We start from the raw sequence: 22,332 nt of genomic DNA, 5'->3' as shown, positions 1-22,332 counted from the left end.
GTGGTAGCGGGGTGGGTAGAGAACAAGAACAGAGGATGAGATAGTATTTTTTAAAATTGATACATCATATTTTACATATTTAGGAAGTACATGTGATATTTTGCTACATGCATAGAACGTGCAGTGATCACGTCAGGGTATTTGAGGTGTTCATCACGTTGAGGATTTATCATTTCTATGTGTTGGGAGCAGTTCAAGACCTCTCTTCTAACTACTTTGGTTTTGGTTTTGTTCTAAGATGGGGGTCTTGCTATATTGCCCAGGCCAGTCTTGAACTCCTGGCCTCAAGCAGCCTTCCTGTCTCAGCCTCCTGAATAGCTGGGATTACATGTGCTCATCACCATACAAGGCTCTTAGCAACTTTGAAATATGGAGTACGTTGTTGTTAACTATAGTTACCTTACTCTACTGTTGAACAATAGAATTTACACCTTTTGCCTAACTATATGTTTATACCATTAAACTACCTCTCTTCATCCCCCACCCCTTCCCCCAGCCTCTGTTAACTATCATTCTACTCTTTACCTTTATGAGATCAACTTTTATCTGCATCCTCACCAGCATGTTATTTTTTGTCTTTTTTTTTTTTTTCTGAGACGGAGTCTTGCTCTGTTGCCCAGGCTGGAGTACAGTGGCGTGATCTCACCTCACTGCAACCTCTGCCTCCTGGTTTCAAGTGCTTCTCCCACCTCAGCCTCCCAAATAGCTGGGACTACAGGCACCCGCCACCACGCCCAGCTACTTTTTGTATTTTTAGTAGAGACAGGGTTTCACCATGTTGGCCAGGATGGTCTCAAACTCTTGACCTTGTGATCCACCCGCCTCGGCCTCCCAAAGTGCTGGGATTACAGGTGTGAGCCACCACCCCCAGCCTGTCTTTTTAATAATAGCCATTGTAGCCCGGGCGTGGCGGCTCATGCCTGTAATCCCAGCATTTTGGAAGGCCGAGGTGAGCGGATCACAAGGTCAGGAGTTCGAGACCAGCCTGGCCAACATGGTGAAACCCTGTCTCTACTAAAAATACGAAAATTAGCCGGGCATGGTGGCGGGCACCTGTAGTCCCAGCTACTCAAGAGACTGAGGTGGGACCAATCGTTTAAACCCGGGAGGCAGAGGTTGCAGTGAGCCGAGACCATGCAATTGCACTCCAGCCTGGGTGACAGAGTCAGGGTCTGTTTCAAAAAAAAAAAAAAAGTAATAATAGCCATTCTAGGCTGGGTGCAGTGGCCTATAATCCTAGCACGTTGGGAGGCTGAGGAGGGAGGATCATTTGAGCCCAGGAGTTCAAGACCAGACTAGGCAACATTGGGAGACCTCATCTCAATAATAATAATAATAATAATAATAATAATAATAATAATAGGACGGGCGCGGTGGCTCATGCCTGTAATCCCAGCACTTTGGGAGGCCGAGACGGGCGGATCACGAGGTCAGGAGATCGAGACCATCCTGGCTAACACAGTGAAACTCCGTCTCTACTAAAAAAAAAATACAAAAAACTAGCCGAGTGAGGTGGCGGGCGCCTGTAGTCCCAGCTACTCGGGAGGCTGAGGCAGGAGAATGGCGTGAACCTGGGAGGCGGAGCTTGCAATAAGCTGAGATCCGGCCACTGCACTCCAGCCTGGGCGACAGAGCGAGACTCCGTCTCAAAAAATAATAATAATAATAAATAAATAAATAAATAATAATAATAGCCAGGCATGTTGGTGCACACCTGCAGTCCCAGCTACTTGTGCGGCTGAGGCAGGAGGATCACCTGAGCCCGAGAGATTGAAGCTTCAGTGAGCCATGATTATGCCACTGCACTCTAGCCTGGGTGACAGAGCAAAACCCTGTCTCCAAAAAAAAAAAAAAAAAAAAAAAGTAGCCATTTTAACTGGGGTAAGGTGATATCTCGTTGTGTTTTGTTTTTTGGTTTTTGGTTTTTTTTGAGACAGAGTCTCGCCCTGTCTCCCAGACTGGAGTGCAGTGGTGCAACTGTGGCTCACTGCAACCCCAACCTCACGGGTTCAGCGATTCTCCTACCTAAGCCTCCCGAATAGCTAGGATTACAGGCACCTGCCACCACACCCAGCTAATTTCTGTATTTTTAGTAGAGATGGGGTCTCACCATGTTGGCCAACCTGGTCTTGAACTTCTGACCTCAAATGATCCACCCACCTTGGCCTCCCAAAGTGCTGGGATTACAGGCATGAGCCACCGCACCCAGCCTCATTGTGGTTTTGATTTGCATTTCCCTTGATGATTAGTGATGGTGAGTATTTTTTCATATATCTCTTGGCCATTTGTACATCTTCTTTTGAGAAATGTCTGTTCATGTTCTTTGCTCACTTGTTAATGGAATTGCTTTTACTGTGGAGTTTGTGTTCCTTATATATTCTGGATATTAGTCCTTTGTTAGATGAATAGTTTGTAGATATTTTCTCCCATTCAACAGATTGTCTCTTCACCCTGTTGTTTCCTTTGCTGTGCAGAAGCCTTTTAGTTTAATATAGTCCCATTTGTCCATTTTTGATTTTGTTGCTTGTGCTTTTGAGGTCTTAGCCATAGCTCCTTTGCCCACACTAGTGTCCTGAAGTTTTTCTCACATGTTTTCTTTTAGCAGTTTTATAGTTAAGGGTTTACATTTAAGTTTTAACCTGTCTTGAGTAGATTTTTGTATATGGTGTGAGATAGGGGTCCAGTTTCATTTCTCTGCACATGGGTATCCAATTTTCCCAGAACTATTTATAGAAGAGGGTGTCCTTTCCCCATTGTTTTGTTTTGTTTGTTGTTTTTGGTTTGGTTTTGTTTTGTTTTGTTTTTGAGATGGAGTCTTGCTCTGTCGCCCAGGCTGGAGTGCAGTGGCACAATCTTGGCTCACTGCAAGCTCTTCCTCCCGGGTTCACGCCATTCTCCTGCTTCAGCCTCCCTAGTAGCTGGGACTACAGGCGCCTGCCACGCACAGCTAATTTTTTGTATTTTTAGTAGAGACAGGGTTTCACCATGTTAGCAAGGATGGTCTCAATCTCCTGACCTCATGATCCACCTGCTTCGGTCTCCCAAAGTGCTGGGATTACAGGTGTGAGCCACCGTACCTGGATTTTGTTGTTTTTTGAGACAGAGCCTCACTCTGTTGCCCAGACTGGAGTGCAGTGGCACGATCTCAGCTCACTGCGACCTCCACTTCCCAGGTTCAAGCCATTCTCATGCCTCAGCCTCCTGAGTAGCTGGGATTCCAGGCGTGAGCTGCCACACCCAGCTAAATTTTGTATTTTTAGTAGAGATCGGGTTTCACCATGTTGGCCAGGCTGGTCTCAAACTCCTGGGCTCAAGCAATTCACCCACCTCAGCCTCACAACGTGCTGGGATTACAGACGTGAGCCACCATACCTGGCCCCCAAAATGTTCTATTTTAACTTTTTTTTTTGAGACAGTCTTGCTCTGTTGCCCAGGCTGGAGTGCAGTGGCATGATCTTAGTTCACTGCAAACCTCTGCCTCCCAAGTTCAAGTGATTCTCCTGCTTCAGCCTCCTGAGTAGCTGAGATTACAGGTACCTGCTGTCATGGCTGGTTAATTTTTGTAGTTTTAGTAGAGACGGGGTTTCACCATGTTGGCCAGGCTGGGCTCAAACTTCTGGCCTCAGGTGATCCACCTGCCACAGCCTCCCAAAGTGCTGAAATTACCCATTGTATGTTCTTGACACCTTTGCTGACAGTTGGCCATAAGTATATGAATTTATTTCTGAGTCTGTATTCTGTTATGCTGTTGGTTATGTGTTTGTTCTTATTTATTTATTTATTTATTTATGTGCCTGTTCTTATAACAGTACCAGTGCTGTTTTAGTTACTATAGCCTTGTACAATTTGAAATCAGGTAGTGTGATGCCTCCAGCTTTGTTCTTTGTGCTCAGGATTATTTTGACTATCTGCCATTGCCCAATATTTGAATAATGTGTATATTAGAATGATTTGTAGAGCCTTCACACATCTAACACATATCCTCCATGCCACAATTGTGTGTCCTTTGAGGGTGAACTTAACTTTTGGCAGTGGCCTGACGTTACTTGGGGCCATGTTGGGTAAAGAAAGGAGAAGAAGATGATCAAGCTGGATGACACAGGTAGCAGCTTGGCTGCACCTCAATGAGACAGATTTTCCTATGGGCTCAAAGTGCATTTCCAAGAGAAGCTCTCTGGTAGGGCTCAAGTGGCGGCATCTCTGTCGAACCCTCTCCATCCATCATGTCAGTATCTAATTTACATCTACTTATAGCCACTTGACAGCCCCTTCCTGGGGCAAACCCTCACATTCCTGAGGGTTACAGGTCCCCAAATTTATGGCTCCTGGATCTCCCTGGTCTTCTCTTCCCAATACCAGTTAGCTGCAGCCTGAAGGCCCTGCCACAGCTTAGGAAGGGCCCTGGCCAGGAGGCGGTGGCAAGTGGAAGGCTGGCAGCCGCTCTGCTCCCTACTGTCCCCACTCCCTCTGCTCTTCCCACATCACAGACTGGCCTGCGGGACTGAGCAGCAGGCACAAAAGTGGTAGTGACCAAGGCCCCCACCCCAAGCCTGGTGCCATCTTGCAGGGCACAACTCCAAGTTGTGTCTCTGGCACTCCCAGGGCCCCCTGCTGAGTCCTCAGGCAAGGCGCTGCTCTACCATCACCACTCAGTCACCATGAGGCCATGGGTCACTCCTGTCTCTGGGTCCTGGCTTCCAAATTGGCTAGATAATGATCCCAGGGCCTCACCAGCTCTGGGATTCAGTGCTGTCCTAAGAGGGACAAAGCCCTCTGCTCTTAAAGCCATGCCCCACCCATTCCAGCTACAGACCTTCATGTTGTTCGACGTGGGCAATTTCCATGTCTGTAACTCAACTGAAAGTTTACTTAATTCAAGAAAGTTTCTCGCCAGAAAGCTCTGTTGAGGTCAGAGGATTGAAGGGCCACTTTGGGGACCCTTGCTGAAGATGGGCTCTGCTCTGGGGATGCCCAGCCTAGGTGGTCACAGAACCCAGTTTGCTGTAAATACTTGCCAAATGGTGCTGACTTTCTTATGTGTCTTCATCCTAACGTGCTCTGCAGGGCCATGACTTAAGCCACAGACTCCATCCATATTGTCCTGGGGGAAACCCCAGGCCTGGAGTCAGGGACAGTGGAGGGCAAGGATTTGGGTTTTCTCAGATCCCAGTTTGTCTGTTGTCTCCCATTGATTTCAGGCTCTACACAGAGAACAGAGAGAGCTGGTTGCTGTGCTGAGGGAGCCTGAGTGAGGAGACCGCCAGGCCCAGAAGCAGAGGGCAGTCAAGGTCAAGAGCCTGTGGCCAGCATGCCTGGCCTGGGCGGCCTGCCTCTGAGAACGGCTGAAATGGTGCCCAGTCCCTCAGCAGTGATGGAATTTGCTGGAGGACTAGGCCAGAGAAAGCCTCATTGCCACTGTGCCTTTGGGGTACCCTTGGGGTTGGACAGACACCCCCTTTAGATTCCTCTGTTTCTTCTACCTGGATAATTCTTAGCCATGTTCTCTCTTCTCTAGGTTCAGGTCAGCTTTGCCCCTCCGCCCCACTCCTGCTGGTTCCTGAGCCCTTTTCCCTGGGCCTGGCTTGGAGAATCTGTTTTCAATCTCCACTGATTGCCCCCTTGCTGGCCAGCCCAGGGGCCTTTACCATGTTCTCCCCACATCCGTAAATAAACTTCCTCCACTACACTGTAATCTGTGAGGATGCTTCCTCTGCCTGGCCACTCTTGGGCCAAGTCAAGGCTTCAGTCGTGGTCCTCTGGGAGCCTCAAGGCGGGCGTGGATTGCAAGGGGCTTACCAGACCATGTGCGGAGAGCAGCAGAGCTCCTTGTACAAAAACCAGGACCCCTGGGTTCCCTGTGGATAGGATGAGCTGCCAGGGAGGTGTCACTCTTGGCACCTTCCAAGAATCATTACGGCTGGGCGCGGTGGCTCACGCCTGTAATCCCAGCACTTTGGGAGGCCAAGGCGGGTGAATCACCTGAGGTCAGGAGTTTGAGACCAGCCTGGCCAACATGGTGAAACCCTGTCTCTACTAAAAATACAAAATTAGGCCAGGTGCAATGGCTCATGCCTGTAATCCTAGCACTTTGGGAGGCTGAGGCGTGCAGATCAACTGAGTCAGGAGTTCGAGACCAGCCTGGCTAAATGGTGAAACCCCGTATCTACTAAAAATACAAAATTAGCCAGGCATGGTGGCGTGTGCCTGTAATCCCACCTACTCAGGGGGGGCTGAGGCAGGAGAATCACTTGAACCCTGGAGGTGGAGGTTGCAGTGAGCCAAGATTGCGCCACTGCACTCCAGCCTGGGCAACAAGAGGGAAACTCCATCTCAAAAAAAAATTAGCTGGGCATTAGAACATGCCTCTAATCCCAGCTACTCGAGAGGCCGGGGCAGGAGAATTGCTTGAACCTGGGAGGCAGAGGTTGCAGTGAGCTGAGATCGCACCATTGTACTCCTGCCTGGGCGACAGAGCGAGACTCCGTCTCAAAAAAAAAAGAATCGCGGGCACTTTGTTTCTCTTGCTGCTTCTACTTCATTCTTCTTCTGCCAGGGCAGCCAAAGGCAAGATGGGTGCTTCCCGGATCCACCAGAGGGGGAAAGGGGTTGGGTGTGGATGGGGGCAGAACTTTTCCCTAGTGAGGGCTTTGGTGAGGTCTGCCGGAGGCACACTGGAGACACAGGCAAGCATCAGGTGGCCCCCACTTCCCCCCCCCATAAACGGCACTCAGCTCAGTCTCCCTCTGCCCGCTTTGTTACCATGGAGCTGTGGCATTCAAGCATTCAAATGCCCCACTCCTGTCAGGCCTGCCCCATTGGGTGCTTTGTTTGCTTGTCAGGTTGGGCAGATGGTCTCAAGCCCTGGTTGGTGGGTGGGTGAGTGACACAGGTTAGACAGGGGAAGGTCCCAGGACACCTCTTCCCTCTCTGGGCTGACCTGAGGCAGTGGAGGCTCTCAGGTGTGGGATGCGGTGTTCAGGCTGGGAAGTTCTGTACCGTAGAGGACAGGCCTTCCTATCGCTTACAGGAGCACTACTGGAGGGCAGGTCCCTCCCCAGGGTGGGTAACACTGTGGAGGCTGCAGGGTCAGGAGGAGAATCGGGGGGACCGAGAGGGCGGAGGCACACTCCATCTCCATGCTCCTCACAGGCCCTGCCTCCCTGCCTGCTAAGGGCACGGGGAAGGGGTTCCCCACCTCAGTGAGTGCCTGCCTCCCTGCCCTGTGCCTGTGTACCTGGCAGTCACAGCCACCTAGCATGTCCCAGAGACCAACCGGCTGGCCTCATCTGCCCAACCCCACCTCCATTGGCTTTGGCTCTTGGCCTTGTGCCACCCAATCCTTTCTCCTGTCCGGATGTGCAGGGCCTGAGCCATCGAGCTGCGCCCACAGCAGACTGCCTTTGGTGTCTCACCGGGTGAACGAGGGCATTGCGAGGCATCCCCTCCCTGGGTTTGGCTCCTGCCTACGGGGCTGACAGTAGAAATCACAGGCTGTGAGACAGCTGGAGCCCAGCTCTGCTTGAACCTATTTTAGGTCTCTGACCCCTGCTTCCTCTTTAGAATCTCCTTAGAGCTCAGCCAGTGCTCAACCTGAGGCTGGGGGTCTCTGAGGAAGAGTGAGTTGGAGCTGAGGGGTCTCAGGCTGCCCCCTGAGGAAGGGGCCAGAGGCAGTGTCAAGAGCAGGGCAGTCTGATTGTGGCTCACCCTCCATCACTCCCAGGGGCCCCTGGCCTGGCAGCCGCTGCTCCCAACCACAATGTCCTTTGGGGTTTGGCCTACGGAGCTGGGGCGGATGACCCTCAAATAGCCCTGGCAGATTCCCCCTAGACCCGCCTGCACCATGGTCAGCCACACCCCTCCTCATCGCCGGGACACAGCCCAGAGCGTATAAACAGTGCTGGAGGCTGGCGGGGCAGGCCAGCTGAGTCCTGAGCAGGAGCCCAGCACAGCCACCGAGACGCCATGAGAGCCCTCACACTCCTCGCCCTACTGGCCCTGGCCACACTTTGCATCACTGGCCAGGCAGGTGAGTGCCCCCACCTCCCCTCAGGCCGCACAGCAGTGGGGGCTGAGAAAAGGAAGCATCATGGCCCATCTCTTCTCACCCCTTTGGCTGGCAGTCCCTTTGCAGTCTAATCACCCTGTTGCAGGCTCAATCCATTTGCCCCAGCTCTGCCCTTGCAGAGGGAGAGGAAGGAAGAGCAAGCTGCCCGAGACACAGGGGAAGGAGGATGAGAGCCCTGGGGCTGAGCAGGGGTGAACCAGGCTCCCTTTCCTTTGCAGGTGCAAAACCCAGCGGTGCAGAGTCCAGCAAAGGTGCAGGTATGAGGATGGACCTGATGGGCTCCTGGACCCTCCCTTCTCACCTTGGTCCCTCAGTCTCATTCCCCCACTCCTGCCACCTCCTGTCTGGCTGTCAGGAAGGCCAGCCTGCTGCCAACCTGATCCTCCCAAACCCAGAGCCACCTGATTCCTGCCCCTCTGCTCTACAGCCTTTGTGTCCAAGCAGGAGGGCAGCGAGGTGGTGAAGAGACCCAGGCGCTACCTGTATCAATGGCTGGGGTGAGAGAAAAGGTGGAGCTGGGCCAAGGCCCTGCCTCTCCGGGATGGTCTGTGGGGGAGCTGCAGCAGGGAGTGGCCTCTCTGGGCTGTGGTGGGGGTACAGGCAGCCAGCCTTGGTGGGGACCCTGGAGCCCCATGTGTAGTGAGAGGAGGGATAGGCATTTTGCATGGGGGCTGATGCCACCACGTCGGGTGTCTCAGAGCCCCAGCCCCCTACCCAGATCCCCTGGAGCCCAAGAGGGAGGTGTGTGAGCTCAATCCGGACTGTGACGAGCTGGCTGACCACATCGGCTTCCAGGAGGCCTATCAGCGCTTCTACGGCCCGGTCTAGGGTGTCGCTCTGCTGGCCCGGCCGGCAAATCCAGTTCTGCTCCTCTCCAGGCCCCCTTCTTTCCCCTTCCCCTTGCCCTTGCCCTGACCTCCCGGCCCATGGATGTTGGGTCCCCATCATCCCAGCTGCTCCCAAATAAACTCCAAAAGAGGAATCCGTGGGCCTGTGAATCTGTCCAGTTTATGGAGTGTGGGAGGGAGGTGTCAGGAGGATGGGGGTGAGGAGGTTTTACCTTCTTCAGTTCTAGAAAGTGCTTTCCAAAATTTTATTTTTTATTTGTACCTGCCTTGTTCCAGAAAACATTGAAGGTGTCTTCCTAAAGTCTTAACTGGGATCCCCCTTCTAGCCTAGGACCCTCGTCCCCACACCTCAATCCACCGAACCATCCATAATGCACCCAGATAGGCCCACCCCCAAAAGCCTGGACACCTTGAGTACACAGTTATGACCAGGACAGACTCATCTCTATAGGCAAATAGCTGCTGGCAAACTGGCATTACCTGGTTTGTGGGGATGGGAGCCAAGTGCGTGGCCTCTTGGCCTGGTTAGCAAGAAGCATTTGGGGTAGGCCTAGGTTAGTCATGTTAGTTCTTCCCTGTGCTGAGCAGAGACTTCAGGAGCACCAGAAATGGAGCCAGATGAAAGGACCCCAACACCGCCCCGCCCCAACCTTTGACAGAGTGTGGGGGCATCTTCAGCCTGGACACGCATGCATCTCCCCTCTCAAGACCCTCAGCACTTCCTCTACTCCCATCAAGAGCCCCCTCACGGTCCCTCTCACACTCTGCCATTCCCCCTAGACACCCCTCCTCTCCTCTGCCCTCTCTCCTGTGCCCTCTTTCCTCAGCCCCTGTTGGTTCCAGGCTGAGATGTGTCCCCACCTGATTAGGCCCAAATCTGGGCTCCTCCTCAGCACGGGGGCCTGGCCCCTGCCCCCTCCAGGGCAGGGTCAGGGATGGGGCTTCACTGTTGTTTGGCCTGAGTACCCCCCTCCAGTGGGCCACCCTGCAGCAGAGGGCATGTACTGGGGGCCCGAAGCAGGGAGGCTGTGAAAGCAGCAATGATGAGTAGGTTCCCGGCTACAGCCAAGACCAGTGTGGCCACTGTGCCTGCCAGGCCCAGGGCAGGTTCCTGTGTGGCCAGCCAGGCTCTGCGCGATCCCATATCAGCCAGCACTGCCTCCAGCTGGAAGTGGGTGCCCAGCACTGCACAGATGTGGAATAGCTGGTGGCTGTGGCCTGTGAAGAGGATGAGCAGGTCAGAGCCACACCTTTCCCAGTGCAAGTCACCCCATCCTCTGGGCCTGCTACTCCCCTATTGAGAATAAGAAACCCTGACTCCCAGAGTGACTGAAAGGAGTGAATGAGCATTTGTGCATGTGGCCCCAGCACACATGCTACTAGTTTTGCTACCTGAGAAGTGGCAGGTGGAGGACCCTTCCAGTGATGCTCTCATTAGAGGTAGACAGGGAAGTCCCTCCTATAATTTGCCTCCATCCTGCGGTTGTAATACCCATTTACCCAGTTCATTCTGTGCTCTGGGAAGCCATCTGCCCCTGCCTCTTTTGGGCTGGGCCAGGCGTGCCCTCACCGATGTAGTCAAAGCGTCCTGGTGCCAGCCTTTCGGGCAGGTGGGAGGCGAAGAGGAAGCCAGTGAGCAGCGCACAGAAGAGGTGGTAGCCATGGCTGGTGCTCAGGGCCTCCTGCCCACAGCTGTGGCCCCTGCCCCAGCACAGCCCGAGCTGGCAAAGGAAAAGTAAGACTGCTGGAGAGGGACTCGGGAGCCAAAACATAGGGAGTGTCTGGGATCTGGTGAGGATGCAGAGCGAGCGGGCACAGCTAGGCAGGGTGCTGGACCAGAAGAGAGGTGGCTGGGCTGAGGCAGGGACTGAGGGGGCAAGGCTGGAAGTGGGCACCTTGAGGGTCTGGACAGGAAAGCAGGTGTCTGGGCAGGGGCCCCAGGCCTCCTTACCCGATAAAAGAGTGGGAGGTTGTCGAACAGGAAGGGATAGGCGAAGGCTGCTGTGCGGAGAACCTTACTGAGCCCAGGGCTTTCCAGCTCCAGGAAACTGGGAGGCGGGAGGAAAAGGCTGGTCACCATCGCTGTGCTCAGGGTAGGGGTCAGGAAAGGCAAGAGGACTTGGGCAAAGATGGAATATCAGCACAGCCTGCAGCTAAGAAAACCCTTAGGGCATATGACCTGTGTAAAGGACCACATCTGTATGTGGGGATAAAGACATCTGCCTTTTATCTGCCTTTTATGGTGGCTTGTGAGAATTAAAGGAGACAGCATGGGTATGAGCATACAGGGTCTGACAGAGGAAGTCCTCAGTACATGGTCCCGATGTCACCAATGCTGTTTGAGAGCAGTGAGGTATGTCCTCTCCTGTGCCTCCGCCTTCCCCGTCCCCACCGGAGGGGCCTGGGAACCCACCGGGAGTAGCAGGAGAGGCCGGTGCACAAGAAGGAGTTGAGTGCGGCGGCAGGCACAAAGAACTGGTGCAGGCGGCCGTGCAGCCAGGAGGCCGGCATGGAGTAGGCGGCATAGGGGAAGGCGCAGCCTGCGGTGAGGTGGGGGCGTGCAGCTGAGGCCTGAGGGGCACGCCCCTATGTCCCGTGTACCACCCCTCTACCTGTTCCGGGACGCCGCGCTCCCGCGCCTGTCCGGCTCACCCAGGCTGTAGAGGCTGAGCGCGCCGTAGTCCAGGAAGTAGCAGATGTGGCGCGCGCGGGGCGACATGGAGCTGAAGGTGTGCGCGCAGCACGACGCGAAGGGGTAGAGGCACGCGGGCAGCATGAAGACCAGCAGCGGCCAGTGGTACGGCTCCGCGCGGAAGCCGGGGCCGCCCGCCAGCGCCAGGAGCCGCCACAGGAAGTACCTGCGGCGGGCGCGTGCTCAGGCCGCCGCGGACCCCCGCGACTGCCGCTGCAGCCCGTGGGCCTGGACGGTCCCTGCCCGCCTGGGTACCCCCTCTGAGCTCAAGGCCGCGGCCTGGGGCAGAGCCTCCCCTCACCAGGTGGGCAGGAAGTGAGTCCAGATGTTGACCGTCTCGTTGGTCATCTGGAAGGAGCTGAGAACACAGTCCAAAGCCGAGCTGGTGGGGCGGCGGTAGCCAGACATGATGCCATCTTCCCAGAACACCTAGGGTAGTGGTGGGAGAGGAGGGGCGTCACTGTGCCCCGACCCTTTCCCTCCATTTGAGATCTCTGGAAGCAGGGTCAAAGAGGCTGGGCTGGAGATCAACGTGGCCCCCAAGCCAAACTAAATCTGATCTGATCTTAGCACAGGTCCCAGCACCCATAACCCGCAAAACAGATGGGAAACCGAAGAGCCAGATTGGGGTGGGGTGGGGGTGGGGCGCAGCACACAGGGCGCTCTGGGGAAGGGGACTCAAGATGGAGGGCCACAAGCTTGTTCCTCAGAGAAGAGAGGAAGAGCCTCACACTGGAATGGGAGAGTAAGAGTTCGCCTGCAGGAGGGGCTGCCCCAATAGCTAAAAGAGAATGTCAGTCCCCTAGTCAGTCCTCTAGGGAATGGGGGTTGGTGGGTCAGTGAGTGGAGCCCCTCACCCGGGGGACCTGGTGGACTTGAAGAAGTTGGGGCAGCTTGAGACTGAGCATGGTGGCCTGGCACCTCCACGTTGACCTAGAGACAGAGCAGGGGATAGGGGATCAGATATCTGCCCCCATCCACAGGCCCCTTTCACCTGGGTTCAGCCCCAGGATGGGCAGCACGTGTGGGAGGCAGATGGCACCCTCCCTCCTGGAGCTGCTTCCTTCAGGCCCAGGGAGGCTGGTCCACCTTCCCCAGCCCTTGCACCACTTAACTCCAACCCCTGTTCTCCTTGGGGCATTCAGTCCCCACACTGAGGGGCTTGGCGGCCTCAGCCCAGCATGGAGTGGTGGGGTCCTCCCAGCCGGGAGGCTGCCCCAAATAGTGATCCAAACCCCCAGGCTCCCAGTTTTTGTCTCGGGAAGAATCCTGACTCCTGGAGGCCAGCACAGAGACAGCCCGAGTACCACTCCCTGCCCCACCAGAATGTGCTTCGCCCACAGTGCCCGAGCTGAGCACAGAACACTCTTGGCACTCAGAATCTCTGGAGAAGCCAGACGCCATCAGGTGGGACAAGGAGTTAGGGGGATGCCTGGCTTTTCTCTGAGAACTACACTTGTGCCCCCCAGGAGAGTTTTGGGGTCCCTGCCCCTCCTGAGCCCCATATCCCTCAGCCCCAGACCTGTGCACTGCCTCCAGGTGGCCGCGGCTCTGCTGCCCTGCCGGCCTCTCCCGGCACATTCCTTGGCACAAGTGGAGGGGCTGGGCCAGCTGGGCAGGCGGAGCTGCCCCAGGAGGAGGACTAGGACACTCCCCCCACCTCCCCAGGCCAAAACTTTGCAGCAACTCTAGAGCCTAGTCCCTCCTCTTCCTGCCACCAGCAATGCATCCGTGTTTTTGCTGCATGCACTCTAGGGCTTGAACCAGCAGTCACTCTCCCAGCCTCTGCCCCTGAGATGGGTGCTGGAGACCCTGCTGGGCACAGGGCAAACCTGGCCCTAGTCCCTGCACTCCAGCAGAACAAAGATGGATGAGGGCCTCCCAGGGTATCCCTTGCTTGCTCCCACAAGTGGGATGGGGGAGTTCTCCCCTACCCTGAGTGCTGCCCATCTATCTGGGGAAGGAGTGAGGAATACACTGGGGTCTAGCTCCCCTCACGGTGCCTTCCCTTAGTAGTAGGGTTTGGAGATCTCTGGAGTGGGGTGTGTGCAGTTGCTGTGGAAATGGGGGAGGGACGGCTGGATCAAGATGTTTTACCTCTATTTCCCCAGAGAGGTGGTGTCAGAGCCCCAGAAGGTGAGCTTCCTTACCCAGAGCTTGGCGGGTGCTCCTAAGCTGGTGGGTCAGCAGGCCCAGGGCTCCACGGGCGGAGTCCGAGGCTGCTGCCAGCCAGGCTGATGGAGGAGAGGGGCCAGGCCTGGGCGGGGAGTGGGGAGACAAAGGGGAGCCAGGGAACAATCCCAGCCTTGTCCAGCCTCCAGGGAGCAGCACAGGGTGGCCCAGCCCCATTAGCAGGCAGCTCACTCGGCCGCCTGCACACAGCCAGCTCCTCCAGCACAACCCAAACTCCCCGTGCTGACTGGCTAGAATAGGCTAGGGGCCCAAGCCACGATGTGGCCACGGAGCTGTAGAGTCCCCCTGGCGACTCAGAGCAGTTTTCCTGTTCCAGGTTCTCCCAGCAGTTGAGGACAGCTCTGCCTTAGGCTGGCAGAGGAACCCAAATCCCCAAATGTGGAACCTATTTCAGAAGCCATCTCTCATCATGCTTTGCTGCCTTTTAGCACCTGGTGCTGGGTAGGGCTCAGAGCAAACTGCCTTGTGGTAAATGTTGGTTCTACCATGCGGAATTCACCAGGCTCACCACCTCCCCATCCACACCCTGAACACAATTTGAGGTGCCAATCTTTGCAGGACAGGCACTTGAGAACTCAGAAGCTGGTTTCAAGGCTCACCTCCCCACCCCCTTGAGGAAGAGGACCCAGCTGGTGACAGCAAACCAACCCCAGGCAGTGATGTTGCTGGCAGGAGATTTTCACTATCACCCCTGCAAAGGCACCGCCTCAGTTTACAGGGTCAAGGAGCTTGACAGTGTCTATCAAACCATCTCCAGGGCTTTCACTCAAATTGCCTGCTTCTTGTTCTGTTCCATCCACTTCAAAGTCTTTCCAAAATGCATTTCAGGATGCCATCTTCAATGTCCCACCTCCCCATGAAACTTCTGTACAGACAGGCACCAGGAGACAGGGATTGGGCTTGGGGGGGTTTATTAAGTGATGCTTTAGTCTCAGTCTCTGCCAGCAACTGGGGGTGGGGTGACTCCACTCACCCCAGGATTTCCCAGACTTGCTGTTTTAGAGGAAAGAGGCAGGAAGCCAACTATCCTCTAAGCCACAGCTTGGGAAGCTAGGCTAGTACTGGGGTGGGGGCAGCAGAGCTGAGACCCTCCACCCCCAGCCCCCAGCCTGTGCTATCCTCCCAGCCTGAGGGGGAGGAGCTGAGGCAATCCTGGCCACAGCCTCCCACACACAGCCCTGCTCTTGGTGCGCCATTCACTGCCCTGAGCTATTCATGATCTCTGCTCCCACATATTCACCTCGACACTCCAAAAGCCAGCCCCACACTCAGCCCCTTCAGGTCTTTAGTCCTGGGAAGGGCAAAAGGAGGGACAGAGGGCTCTGAGCAGCTTCAAGGGGCCTCTCCTTTCTGCTGCCCACTGAATGCCAGCCCCTTGTCTTCAGCCCTCCCTTAGATAGGAAGCGGGGTGGTGGCCTCAGACTGCACCCCCTTTCTTCTCTTCCTGACATCCCATTCTGTCCCAGCACAGCAGCCAAGAGCACAAAGCACAGCACCTGTGGGGCTGGTGGGCACAGGAGCCCATGCTAGCACAGGCCAGATTGCCTGCAGCCCTAGGTGGGGCCTGCTCCCTGCCCTGGAAGCTAGACAGAGGGAGACAGAAAGCAGAAGTGGGGCAATGGGATGTGCAGCCCCTGTGGCAGGAGGAGCAGCACACGGACCCTGACCCTGCTATTCGGTGCAGGCCACACCAGGCCTTGCTTCTCTAAGAGCCCCTGTGGTTGGGCTCCAGAGCTGCCTGGTCCCCAGAAAGGGGGCTGAAAGGATGGGTGATCCTTGAGGAGGGAAAGGGTCTGCAGAGAATCACTCAGACACCAGGTATTACCCGGCTCTTCCCCCAAGAACTGGAGGGTCCAAACTCCTGGCCCCAACCACTCTGCATCTTGGGTGAGGAAGAAGGGCCTCTTCTGCTGTTCCTTTCCCTCCAAGATCCAAGAACCCACTCCAGTGAAATGCAGGTACCCATGCCTGCCACCTGCCCCTGGAGACAGCAGGGGAGCTGAGGCAGGAAGGCTGGCCAGGGGCCCACAAGACTCTCCTAATCCAAGCACTTTCCTCGCTTTCCTAACATCTTGGCAACAAAGGGACCCCACCCTCCCAGCCGGCTCCTGGGCCCTCCCTGCAGCCTCTGAGCAGCTAGGCCTCCCTCCTGTGTGCGTGCATGAGTCTGCGTGTGGTGGGGTGACTACAGGCGCTGGTCCTGGCTGCCAGGGAGGGCAGGAGAGATCTGGAGTCAGCCCCACTGCAGGGCCTGGGAGTCAGTATCAACCAATCTCCTTCCACTGCTTGTAGAAGTCCAGAACATTCTTGATGTCCACGCTGGCGTGGGCAGCGGCCTGCAGGGCTGCCTGTGGAATGGGAGAAGGAAAGATGCAGAGGGTCTGACCTCCTAAACTGAGAAGCAAATCATTGAGACGCTGGGGAAGGAGTGATGGAAGAGAAAAAGACAGCTATGTGGAGGGTCTGGGGATGGAGTCTGCTCTGGTACCTCATCCCTATTCCACACCATCCCCCCACCTCACCCATGACCCACCTGCATGGGGCCTGAAAGCACGCTGGGGTTGTCCAGTGGAAGGCCTGTGATGATGGTCACCATGCCGCTCGGATCCTCCTCACCTGCCCCCTGGGCCAGAGTCAGCTGTTTGCAGCTGTCCAGGATCTTATAGAGAGTCCTGGGGATGGGGGGTGGAGGGGAAGATGGGCCAAGACCCAGCATTAGCACAGCCCAAACACCAGGATCTCCAGGGGACAGGGGCAGCTAGGGGCAGCTAGGGGCAGCTGGGGGCTGGAAGGGCAGCGAGCGGCAGTGGGCCCTGGAAGCTGGCCCTGGAGTCACTATGGGGAGCTGGCAAAGGTGCGATGAGGGAAAACACCAAGCCTGAGCATCGCAAGGCCGGAAGAGGCTGATCCATCTGCAGAGGAAAAGCTCAGATGCTGGGGCAACTTCGTACTCCCCACAAGGTGAGGCCTGCAGGAGGGCCCTGGCAGGCTACGTGTGGAGCCTCAGAATTCTCCAGCCCTACCCGTTCTCCCTAGGAATGCTCATGGAGGAGCAAGGCAGGTGGCTTGACTGAGGTTCTAGGGGTGAGGGCTAAAATGTTACCAGGCATCTGCATCCTGCCTCTTCAGCTTATGCCGCTCAAAGCTCTTTCCCACCTCTTTCTGGCAGCGAATGTACCTGCAGAGGAGATGTGCGAGTGGAGGTCAGGAGCAGGGGACTGGCAGGGCGCCTTACATAAAGCAGTCCGTTGTGGCTCTGGGGGCCTGGTTTTGCAGGTGGGGGTGGGGAACATGTCTCTCCCGCCACAGCTTTGTTTGGAGCCATTCTCAAGTGGCTTCCGGACTGCTGGGCCCCGCCCACTTTTTCTCCTGATAACATCAATTATTTGGTTCCTCTCGGGGAGGAGCTGAGAGGGGAGAAGCAGCAGATGCTTTTCAAGTCAGGGCTTCTGGAGACAAGGTCCAAACAATCAGGCCTTGTGCAGCTTCCTGGCCAGGCAGAGCAGATGCAGAGGAGGGGGTGGGCCAGCTAGCAGGGAAAAGGAAGCTTTCTTCTTATTCCCTACACCCTCTGCCTAGTCCTCCTCTGGCCCCAAAGGCCAGAAGGGCAGGCCTGTACTGGCTCAGCATCTGCTACATGCTGCCAGCTGCCCCTCCCTGGCTGGCTTCAGTCTCACCACTCTCTCAGCCCAGCGGGGAGGTGGGAAGCCCCTGGGCAGCCTGGAAGAAGGCCCTCACACTCTGAGAAACCTGATCACCTGTCCCAACCCTAAAGCAGGAGAAATTCCTATAAAGGAGTTCACAGTCTAAAGCTGGGGGAAGGAGGTCTGCTCCCTTCTCCCCAGTGGGTGCTGATCACAGGCTTGTCGCAGAGGAAGGACAGCAGCTCAGTGCTACCCACAGGGCTCCTGGCCTCTCTGGTCACCCTCTATTTCAGCACCTACAACCTTGACCTCTGATTATCTCTGGTATCACTCCCCAGGCAGTGAGCTGACTGTGAGTAGAGATGAGTATGTATGTGTCTTACCCATAGGGAGCAAGCGGCTCATAAGCATGTGTTGTCCAAAAGATAGACCCAGGGCTCAGCACAGGTCCAGCCAGACCTGCACTCACCTGTTTCCTTTTTTAAACTCTGCCTCCAGGTACCGAATCCCATCCCGGGCCCCTGGGTGTTCCTTCTTCAGCAAATCCAGGCCATCGATCACTGGTGGGCAAGGTGGGGGTAGGAAAGGACAAAACAGATAAGCTCAGACTGCTGTGACAAGGGGCTCTGGAGGAAGTATCTGAGCTCACCTCAGTACACTCTTCAGGCAGAGAAGGGACCCTGGCTCCAGAGAGGGCTCCCAAAGTTCTCTGAAAATGTGACCTTCTTCCAGCAATATACTTGGCAATTTACCAAGTGCTTTCACATTATATTCACTTACATTTTCTGTTTCTCCCAACTGTCTTGTGAGGCAGAACAGGGATTGTTATGTCCATTTCACAGATGAAGTGACGGGTTCATAAAGGTGGTAAGACTTGACCAAGGTGACTGTGTATAAACTGGGCTCAAATAAGGTCTCCTAATCCCAAGCCCAGAATCTCCTTTAGCCATACTCTATCTGTCCCCTTATCTCTCCAATGTACTTACCTATCCTTGGGATGATGACAATGAAGCGGCCACTGGTGGCCAGTTGGCGGATGACAGGGAGATGGTGGCAGAGGGCCTGGGTGTCCGGGACGAGGTAGGGAGACATGGCTGACTGGGCCTTGGGCTGCTGCAGGCTGCCCTCCAGCTGAGACACTTCGAGCTGGTGAGAGAGGGCAGGGTGGGCACAGCTGCGGGGGACCCCTGCAGCCGGGCTGGGGGAAGAGTGGTGCTCAAGGTGGCTCTTATGGGGCTCCTCCTGTTAAGGGGATCAGAGGGCCCTTTCTACCAATGGCTTTGGGGGGAAAGTAGACAGAAGTAAGAGTTAAAGAGAAAGGGAGAGAGAGAAGTGAAGGCAGAAAGGAGGCAAATGGCTGAGTGAAGAGTGAGTAGTAAGGAGGGTGATCTGGGAGAAGTGGAGGGACACAGAGGCAACAGAGCAGGGGGACTGCAGCGGAAGGGGGAGACCTGCCAGTAAGGTTGAAGCAAAAGCTCTACCAAGTGCAGAAGCAGCACTTGGGTCCTGATTTCCTACCTGAAGTCGTAGCTGAGCCATGTCTCTCATGAGCCTGTTCCGACGAGCTTCCTCCTGTGCCTATGAGGGAAACAACGAGCTGTAAGGAGCTGGGTATATATTCCCTTTTCCAGTCATCAGGAAGACCAAGAGGGTTTCCTGGGGTCTCAGTGTGACCTCATGCAAAGTCACTCTCTAGCACTGCTGCTAAATGAGGGGAGGAGAGCCATGGAAGAAAAAATACTCTTCTGCTGCACTCTGAACACTTCCATTACCAACCCAATGCAGGTCACGATGTTCCAGGCCCTGCAGGGGACGGGGAGCAGACAGCCATGTGCCGTTGCCATGCAGGACATCACCTGGCTGTGCCTCAGGATTCAATCTCTGCTCTTCTCAATCTGGTCTCCCCTCCCAGGAGATCCTACCCAAGCACTTCCTCACCTTCTACCCCCATCCACTTGCCAACATCTTCCAAATCTGCAGATTCAGCCCAAGCCTGACCATCCTGAGTTCCAGATCCACACATCCAACTGCCTACTCAGCAGTCCCATCTGCTCCTCAGAACCTGCGTCTCTTCCTCTAGTGCTCCCTAGCCTAGTAAATGAACCACAGTCTGCCCAAGTCAGAAAGCTCAGGGTTGGCTTCGAGTCTTCCCTCTCTCTCAGCCTCAGAAGTTATCAGCTTCCCTGTCCTGTCAATTGTGCCTCCTAAACAGCGTGCAAATCCTCCCACCTCCACTGTGAAACCCTAGTCTAAGCCAACACCTCTCCTTGACTACTGTAACAACCATGTACTGGTCTCTGCCTCTAATTCAATCCCTTTTCGCTACCTACAACCAAGGCAATCTTTTAAAAACCATCTGATGCCCATTATAGCCCTACCTAAGTCTTCTGATCCCTTTCCTCTGTATTCTGGGTAAAGTCCAAATTCCTTAGTATGGTCTAAAAGATGAGGTTAAGGATGGGGACTTTATCCTGTAAGATATGGGGGGCCACTGAAGACTCTTTTCATTATGTTTTTCCTTTTTTTTTGAGACAGGGTCTCACTCTGTCACTCAGGCTGGAGTGCAGTGCCATAATTCCCATTCATTGCAACCTCTGCCTCCCGGGCTCAAATGATCCTCCTGCCTCAGCCCCCCAACTAGCTAGGACTACAGGCACATGCCACCATGCCTGGCTAAGTTTTGTATTTTTTGTAGAGAGTGGGTTTCACCATGTTGTCCAGGCTGGTCTCAAACTCCTGGGGCTGAAGCAATCTGCCCGCCTTGGCCTCCCAAAGTGCTGGGATTACCGGTATGAGCCACAGTGCCCGGCCCACTGAAGACTCTTTGATGACCAAAGTAGCATCATCAAAGTGGTGCTTTAAAATTTTAATCTTGGCCAGGCGCGGTGGCTCACACTTGTAATCCCAGCACTTTGGGAGGCCGAGGCAGGCAGATCACCTAAGGTCAGGAGTTCAAGAGCAGCCTGGCCAACATGGCAAAACCCTATCTCTACTAAAAATACAAAAATTAGCTTGGCGTGGTGACACGTGCCTGTAATCCCAGCTACTTGAGAGGCTGAGGCAGGGAAAATTGCTTAAACCTGGACAGCAGAGGTTGCAGTGAGCCGAGACAGAGCCACTGTACTACAACCTGGGCGACAGAGCAAGACTCCATCTCAAAATAAATAAAATAAAATAAAATAAAATAAAATAAAATATTAACGTTGGGGCCAGGCACGGTGGTTCACACCTGTAATCCCAGCATTTTGGGAGGCCGAGGTCAGGAGTTCGAGACCAGCCTGGCCAACATGGTGAAACCCTGACTCTACTAAAAACACAAAAATTGGGGCTGAGCACAGTGGTTCATGCCTGTAATCCCAGCACTTTGGGAGGCTGAGGCGGGTGGATCATGAGGTCAGGAGTTCGAGACCAGCCTGACCAACATGGTGAAATCCTGTCTCTACTAAAAATATAAAAATTAGCCAGTCGTGGTGGCATGTGCCTGTAATCCCAGCTACTCGGAAGGCTGAGGCAGGAGAATCGCTTGAACCCGGGAGGCGGAAGTTGCAGTAAGCCAAGATCATGTCATTGCACTCCAGCTTGCACAACAAGAGCAAAACTCTGTCTCAAAATAAATAAATAAATAAAAATACAAAAATAAAATTAAATATAATACTAATCTTGGGGTCAGGCACTGTAGCTCACGCCTGTAATCCCAGCAATATGGGAGGCCAAGGCAGGAGGACTGCTTGAGCTCTGGAGTTTGGGACCAGCCTCAGCAACACAGCAAGATCACATTTCTACAAAAAAAATATATATTTTTTTTATTTGAAAAATTAATCAAGCCTGTAGTCCTAGCTACTCAGGTGGCTGAGGCAGGGGGACTGCTTGAGCCTAGGAGTTCAAGGCTGCAGTGAGCTATGGTCGTGACACTGCATTTCAGCCTGGGTCAACAGAGCAAGACCCTGTCTCAAAAAAAGAAAAAAATTCTCATTCTCATCATGAGACAACATCACACAAACCCAAATTGAGGGACACTATGAAATAACTGACCAGTACTCTTCAAAAGTGTCATATCAGGAAAGAGAAGGAAAAACTGAGAACTGTCAGAGATTGCATGAGACCAAGGGTAGATGACAGGCAAACATACTGTGGGTCCTGGACTGGATTACAAAGAGAAAACAGACATTAGTGGGAAGACTAGGGAAAGAGGAATAAAGTCTACAGTTGCTCCAGCCTGGGCGACAGAGCAAGATTCCATCTCAAAAAAAAAAAGAAGAAAATAAAATAAAATGTAGAAAGACAAAGGAACACTCCCAAGATTGGAAAGTATAGTCAATGGTAGAGCCAGGGCTCTGGAGTTGGACACACTGTGGAGTTCTTATCCTGGCTCTTTCTGCTGCTTTAGAGACTTAGCTTCTCTGTAGGCCAAGTGGGCACTAGGATTTGCGGGGGCTGTAGTAACTCCACTCTCAACCCCCTGTAGAGTCCTGCACAACAAAGAACTGTCCTGCTCAAAGTGCCAAGAGTGTCCCCTTGAGAAACAATGTATACGAATGGAAGCAGAAGGCCAGAGCCAGGTGAGAGCCATGTTCTCTTGCTCTCTCTCTTTTTTTTTTTTTTTTTGAGGCAGAGTCTCACTGTCACCCAGGTTGGAGGGCTGCGGCAAGATCTTGGCTCACTGCAGCCTCAACCTCCTGGGAGAGTCATTTTCTCACAGGCCCTGTGGGCAAACTGGTAAGCAAGGGAGGCACCACAAACTTTCCCTCTTCCCACTGCAGAACTCAAGCCCATGAGTTGCTTTTAGACTAAAATGGTAATTGTGAAACCCCTTATTCAAGAGAGGGGGATGGGGGCAGTTGTGTAAAAGTCCCCCCAGAGAACTAGTGCAGGTGAGTGGGATCAGCCTGG

General features: G+C 54.3%; 4 protein-coding genes across 7 annotated transcripts in view; 2 read left to right on the top strand and 2 right to left on the bottom strand.

The window, feature by feature from the left end:
- The window catches only part of LOC104664917 (polyamine-modulated factor 1), a 32,067-nt gene extending 24,213 nt beyond the window's left edge, over window positions 1-7,854 (top strand). The window contains exon 5 of one of the 3 annotated variants that reach the window (XM_030935607.1): window positions 7,721-7,854. In XM_030935607.1, coding sequence (XP_030791467.1) covers window positions 7,721-7,807 — 87 coding nt within the window. In that variant the 3' untranslated portion in view covers window positions 7,808-7,854. Of the gene's footprint in view, window positions 1-5,198; window positions 5,693-7,720 lie in introns of those variants that run through there. The other 2 variants (XM_010366601.2, XM_010366602.2) reach the window with 2 other exon arrangements.
- BGLAP (bone gamma-carboxyglutamate protein) lies at window positions 6,404-9,049 on the top strand. Its single transcript, XM_010366604.2, has 4 exons — window positions 6,404-8,026; window positions 8,284-8,322; window positions 8,493-8,562; window positions 8,764-9,049. The coding sequence occupies exons 1-4, from the start codon at window positions 7,963-7,965 to the stop codon at window positions 8,891-8,893; spliced, it is 303 nt and encodes a 100-aa protein (XP_010364906.1). The 5' UTR covers window positions 6,404-7,962; the 3' UTR covers window positions 8,894-9,049.
- Window positions 9,050-9,144: 95 nt separating this feature from the next.
- Window positions 9,145-14,381, bottom strand: PAQR6 (progestin and adipoQ receptor family member 6). Of its 2 annotated transcripts, XM_010366607.2 has the most exons (8): window positions 13,128-14,381; window positions 12,463-12,538; window positions 11,907-12,034; window positions 11,566-11,771; window positions 11,327-11,453; window positions 10,865-10,961; window positions 10,484-10,634; window positions 9,145-10,131 (listed from the first exon to the last, which is right to left on the bottom strand). In XM_010366607.2, the coding sequence occupies exons 1-8, from the start codon at window positions 13,184-13,186 to the stop codon at window positions 9,857-9,859; spliced, it is 1,119 nt and encodes a 372-aa protein (XP_010364909.2). In that variant the 5' UTR covers window positions 13,187-14,381; the 3' UTR covers window positions 9,145-9,856. The 2 variants fall into 2 exon arrangements, with proteins under 2 accessions (XP_010364909.2, XP_030791465.1); XM_030935605.1 differs by lacking the exons at window positions 11,327-11,453; window positions 11,566-11,771.
- Window positions 14,382-14,692: 311 nt separating this feature from the next.
- The window catches only part of SMG5 (SMG5 nonsense mediated mRNA decay factor), a 35,634-nt gene continuing 27,994 nt past the window's right edge, over window positions 14,693-22,332 (bottom strand). The window contains exons 17-22 of the mRNA XM_010366613.2: window positions 18,961-19,020; window positions 18,429-18,588; window positions 17,912-18,002; window positions 16,902-16,976; window positions 16,332-16,470; window positions 14,693-16,146 (exon numbers count right to left, since the gene is read on the bottom strand). Of these exons, the coding sequence (XP_010364915.1) occupies window positions 16,063-16,146; window positions 16,332-16,470; window positions 16,902-16,976; window positions 17,912-18,002; window positions 18,429-18,588; window positions 18,961-19,020 (609 nt within the window). The 3' untranslated portion in view covers window positions 14,693-16,062. The remainder of the gene's footprint in view (window positions 16,147-16,331; window positions 16,471-16,901; window positions 16,977-17,911; window positions 18,003-18,428; window positions 18,589-18,960; window positions 19,021-22,332) is intronic.

Source organism: Rhinopithecus roxellana, chromosome 8 (genome assembly GCF_007565055.1).
Source record: "Rhinopithecus roxellana isolate Shanxi Qingling chromosome 8, ASM756505v1, whole genome shotgun sequence".
Lineage (NCBI taxonomy): Eukaryota > Metazoa > Chordata > Mammalia > Primates > Cercopithecidae > Rhinopithecus > Rhinopithecus roxellana.
The sequence above is the reverse complement of the archived record's forward strand: the minus strand, read 5'-3'. Positions and strand labels throughout refer to the sequence as shown.

What these genes read in the sequence shown, in the direction of transcription:
- BGLAP (XM_010366604.2), top strand. Translation starts at nt 7,963, where the DNA reads ATGAGAGCCCTCACACTCCTCGCCCTACTGGCCCTGGCCACACTTTGC. An exon ending in TTGCATCACTGGCCAGGCAG is followed by an intron (nt 8,027 to 8,283) that starts GTGAGTGCCCCC and finishes TTTCCTTTGCAG; the next exon opens with GTGCAAAACCCAGCGGTGCA. An exon ending in AGAGTCCAGCAAAGGTGCAG is followed by an intron (nt 8,323 to 8,492) that starts GTATGAGGATGG and finishes TCTGCTCTACAG; the next exon opens with CCTTTGTGTCCAAGCAGGAG.
- PAQR6 (XM_010366607.2), bottom strand. Translation starts at nt 13,186, where the DNA reads ATGTGCCGGGAGAGGCCGGCAGGGCAGCAGAGCCGCGGCCACCTGGAG. An exon ending in GGCCTCTCCTGCTACTCCCG is followed by an intron (nt 10,962 to 11,326) that starts GTGGGTTCCCAG and finishes CCCGCCTCCCAG; the next exon opens with TTTCCTGGAGCTGGAAAGCC. An exon ending in AGGACGCTTTGACTACATCG is followed by an intron (nt 10,132 to 10,483) that starts GTGAGGGCACGC and finishes TCCTCTTCACAG; the next exon opens with GCCACAGCCACCAGCTATTC.